The sequence below is a fragment of the Photinus pyralis genome, unplaced genomic scaffold (assembly GCF_008802855.1).
Source record: "Photinus pyralis isolate 1611_PpyrPB1 unplaced genomic scaffold, Ppyr1.3 Ppyr1.4_LG9, whole genome shotgun sequence".
NCBI classification, from domain to species: domain Eukaryota; kingdom Metazoa; phylum Arthropoda; class Insecta; order Coleoptera; family Lampyridae; genus Photinus; species Photinus pyralis.
The window spans coordinates 16,271,004-16,276,053 of NW_022170878.1; the positions used below are offsets into that span (position 1 = coordinate 16,271,004).

At 36.2% G+C, this 5,050-nt stretch overlaps 1 protein-coding gene across 1 annotated transcript; it reads right to left on the bottom strand.

Annotated features, from left to right (window-relative positions):
• Window positions 1-2,635: 2,635 nt before the first annotated feature.
• LOC116180871 (piggyBac transposable element-derived protein 2-like) lies at window positions 2,636-5,044 on the bottom strand. Its single transcript, XM_031501039.1, has 2 exons — window positions 4,825-5,044; window positions 2,636-4,630 (listed from the first exon to the last, which is right to left on the bottom strand). Exon 2 carries the CDS (start codon window positions 4,122-4,124, stop codon window positions 2,850-2,852), a length of 1,275 nt encoding a protein of 424 aa, XP_031356899.1. The 5' UTR covers window positions 4,125-4,630; window positions 4,825-5,044; the 3' UTR covers window positions 2,636-2,849.
• Window positions 5,045-5,050: the final 6 nt, after the last annotated feature.

Here is a 5,050-nt window from a genome sequence, read left to right on the forward strand (position 1 = left end):
TTGGGCGATTTCAATATTGATATCGACGACGAAAAAATCGAGGAATGATTTTCAATTAGCGTTACGTTTAGAAAACAATAACGTTTTTTAGCGGAGAGTTTTGAAACATCATGAGTCACTTTGTAATAATATCTTTTTATATCGATCTGTAAAATTACAATTTTCCATTGCTTTTGTTTTAGTGGTTTCGTATAAAATATCTAATTATTTTAGAAAGTATACGCCGTGCCGCCCTACAAAATGTAGGTACGAATTTTTACATTTCCGGTGACGAGCCGCGGTATACGCGAAATCATTGTCATTAGCGATTTCAATATCGACCGATATACCGTGGCGTAATTACGGGAACGAATTTTTCTGTTTAAATTTAATTAGGGTTTTTATATTGTTATTATTTATAAATAGCATAAACGTACTTAATTAGCAATAAAGTAGCGTGTATATAATATTTGAAAGGTTTACCGGGTAGATATAAGATCGCGTGACCAAGCAGGTGCCGTATTAGTTTTTTTTTTATTATTTATTAGTTAGATAAAATTATTTTTATGATAGTATTTCAACGTTATTGCACAACCTAACAAATTAGTTTGAAAATGTAATAAATGCGTTTCTCAATGCACTCTCTGATTTATTTTATGGCCGTCGGTAACAACCCTGCCCGTTAATTTACCGACGATATTTGTAATTTTCATATGAGAGGTAATCGCGAATAATTGTGGTCAATAGGCCGAACCATGAGGAACGCCGGAAGTATCTAATTTAAATAGTCCACTACCATATTCTCATACAACCTGCAATCATATTAATTGCAATAATTTGCACAATGACCTACCAGCGTTCATCAAATGTGTTCATCTCGCTTAGGTTAGTCGTCTTATACCACACCCCATAGGACAGTAGTGTCACATGGTTTTGGAAATATTCCCTTCTTCCATCCCCCTAGCTTTGGTAGGATTAATATGAAATCTCTCACCAATTTTTCAATCATTGCCTAGTTCTGAATCTTTTTTCTCAGGTTGTATTTTTCTTAAATTCGTTTCGTTTTCTTCTCAAACATTTTCCATCACATCCTTACTCTTAAGATTCTCTGCACATTTTCCCCCAGTTCAATTTCTGCACGTATCCTTTAATTTCCAATGAAATTTCCCTCAAGTTATTGTTACTTTTTAAGCGTCTCCTGATGATCTCAGTTTGCTTTGAAAAATGCTCTCAGTGAAAATCGTCCCTTCGTGTGCACTTTTCTTATTCCCTTCAACTTCGTATCAAATTCCTTCTTTTAAAATTCGTTGTTCCTTTCAGCTCCCTTCTATGTTCATCTTTAAGTATTCCCTTCAAGTTTTCTTCACACGCTTTCCTAAGCATCTCTAAATTTACTCATAAGAATTTTTTTTAAGTATCTCATGCCCTGCTATACTTTATTATCCCTGAGTTACTTATCCGTTATGGTGCCGCCGGTTTGAGAAAAAGCATCTTAACTCATGTCACATGGTCTAAGCAAAAACAACGATAAACCGGGTCCGTGTAAAATGCGAGAAGTGGCCCTTCCCCTTTCCCATGTAAGAAGCGCCAGGTACAAAAACTGTAGTCCGTGCAAAACCAGTAGGCGTCGAGAAAAATGTCTTCAATAGAGATGCGCCACTTATATTTTTTGCCCATTATGATGTAAATGGCAAATCCAGATATATCCTTAATTTGCTGGAGGATCCTACTTAGGCGTGGCGCTAAGCAGTGCCTGGAGGTCCAGTGGAGTGAAAAATTGAATGCACCGAAAAATTGCTCGGAAATCGTTGGTTTTATTTGCCCGGGAATGCTCAGGGGTGGGGTTACGGGGGTGTACAAGAGTAAAACCTATCCGTGGCAAGAAATTGCTCGGAAATCATCGAGCGGTTTTTGTGTGTATTATTCTAATTTACTCCGTCTTGAAACCTCAATTCGTTATCGATTACGTTAAATTACGGCTTTATAAAAAAAATCCCCGAAATGCAAAATTATTATCACAAAATGGCGCCGATAAGCTAAGGAGAAGTATCCCATAAAACAATCGTAAAACCATCTCCCCTTTAAGGAACACATAGCCAGTATAGGCAGAGAGCTATGTTCCCACACTTCCAGCAAATCGCACTGAAACAAAGGAAAGACACTTTGGTCCTTGAAATGACAGTGGCCTGAGGAATCAAAATACTCGTATTCGGATCCACAATCGACTGCGCTAATTAACGTGTTGTCCTGAATGAGAAGGTACGTTCACATTTAAATCGATCATGCGTCATTAGGCTAGTGAAGCTAATAATATTAAAAAAAATTGCATTGCTGTAATCCCTTGAAGAGGAACTACTCATTAATTAATTGCAACTGCAACAGCTAACATAAATGACACCTTGATCCAATTTCGCTATCTCCGCTCTACGCGCTGTTTGTCGTAGGCCATCTTAGATCAAGTGTGGTCCACATGTGCATCCCCAATATACTCCGGACAGATGAAAGTGCAATAATTGGACAAGTATCAATTATTATTAAAAATCTAACTCGTCATTAAACGTGGATCTAACACTTGAAATTAGAACATACTTACGTATTTGGGAAAATAACATTTGAATCCTCCACAATGAGACAAACGTGTTTAACCCTTTCTTTCCCAAATTTTTTTTAATGTTTCGTTAGTGCGTGAAAAAATTATTATGAACGTGATATACCTTACAATGCATAAATAAATTAGTATTATTATATTTTTCATTGTTTTTTTTATTACAAATATCAAAACAATTTATGACTCCAAATGGAGTCAATGGGATTAAAGAGAAATTTGAACTAAAAATATTTATTCTTGAAAAAACTGTACAATTCATAATTTATGATTTTATATGGTATGCTTTAAAACAATTTCGATCTTTGGTCAAGCACAACGGAATTTTACATTTTTCGCAAGCCAGTCGACTGTATGCTTGACAAGATCTGCATCTCTGTTTCGGCTCTATATGAACAGGCCAGTGTTCTCGACCATCGTATCGGACGTCATCTATGGGTTGTGGGTTGACGGTTCTCTTCCTTTGGAGTTGAGGTGAACTTTCGCGAGAAGAAGGACGACCTACACGTTTTCTGTCCTTTGACAATGATTGTAAGAAGGCATGACCTATTTCACTTCTAAATACAACTAGCTTTTTGTAGGAAGTGATATCATGCAGTCTGCAATCGCGACGATATAACAGCCATGAATTTACTATGGAAATATCCATTAGATGGAAAAATATCTTCAAATAATATCGTTTGACTCCTATTCTGGTGCGATACAGTGCAACAAGCATGTCGTTTAGGTCCACCCCACCCATATTCATATTGTAAATCTTCACAATATTTGGCCGGGGAACATGTACATACTTTTTTTCAGTCTGAGACCACCTTCTCACTTCCTCTATGGGTTGAAGTCCAACATAAGTAGATAAAAGGGTGACACCTTTATTGTCGAACCATTTCACAGCCACAACTTTTTTATTTTCTTCTGTAAAGTGTTCGTATGATCCTCGCCCTTCTGTTTTCATTACTTTATCTTCCTTGAATTTCAATCCCTTCAGCCGATTTGTTCTTACTGTGCCTACAGAAAGTATTCCCATTTGTTGCAAGGTTGTGAATAAATTAAAAGAAGTAAAATAATTGTCCGTATAGATTTTAAAATTTTGGTTTTTGGGTATATTTTTAGCTAATTTTACGACAATGTCTCCACTTATTCCCAGATCAGATGGTTCATGGGTTGTTCCTTTTCCAATATATATGTCAAAATCGTAAACAATTCCGCTAGCACCGGCTCTGGCAAACATCTTGATACCCCATTTGTGAGGTTTACTCTTGATGTATTGTTTCAGTGCCGTATGTGATTTGCACGGTATCATAATTTCATCTACAGCATTATGCTCTTCGGGTTCAATTTTTTCAAAATTTTGTTTTAGGGATTCAATAAATGGGCGAACTTTGAACAATTTGTCATATTCTGGATGATCTCTTGTTTTAATTTTTGAATTGTCATTGATATGAAAACACGAACGAAGCTTCTCGAATCGGTTTCTGCTCATAACATCAGCTATTGGAGAGAATCTTGTTTCGTTAGCCCAATACATGCGATAACTGGGCATGTGCACTATTCCAGCAATAATATGGATCCCCAAGAAATGGCAAATTTCATTGAAACTGGTGTCCACCGAAACTCCAGTCTTTTCAGTCGAATATAAGTTTGTCTGATGAACTAAATTTGCTATAATGTCATCATCAAAGAATTTTCGGAAATATTCTAAGGGTGTTCCTATTTGATTTGACTTTGAAAAACTAACTTGGCAATATGAGTTGATTACCGGTAAATCTCTCTTCTTCCAAACCAACCGATCTTGAACCTTTCGTTTTTTTTTGCATTCTGGACAGGGAATAGCTGTGCTAGAGGGACGTCATCCTCTTCATCAAAATCTAAGACGGGATCAACATGCAAGTCATCTTCGAAAACATCGCTGGGTGGTAGATCTTCCTCTAAAATATAGTTTACCACTTGCTCATCATCCTCATCAACCTCTTCTTCTTCTGACTCATCTCCTTCCAAAAGCAGCAGCAGTTGCTTCGCCTCAGCATCCGTTAATCCCACATACGTATTCTACATAAACGAAGAAATTGAAAAATAATAAATATATTCTCAAATCCCACTGACTCCATATGGATTCATAAACAAAAAGTTATTTATTACATTTGTGGTATATGTTATTGAATGCCATGCATGATTATTACTTTTTAATAAACTAATCAAAGCATCTGATAATTTTTTTAATGCAATATACAATCAATACCTACCATTTTTATTTTGATGAAACAGCCCCACTAAGTTATAAATTTGTAACGCTTTATCAAACTGAATACAACACAGAACACCCACATATAAACGTTCAAACCGAATTTACAGTGACATCTCACGTTAAATAAGAGTAACCAAAGCACTACAGAACGGTTTGAAATTCCAGTTAGTGTTAAATAAGGTCAATAGATTATGACTCCATATGGCGTCACTGGGAGGGAAAGG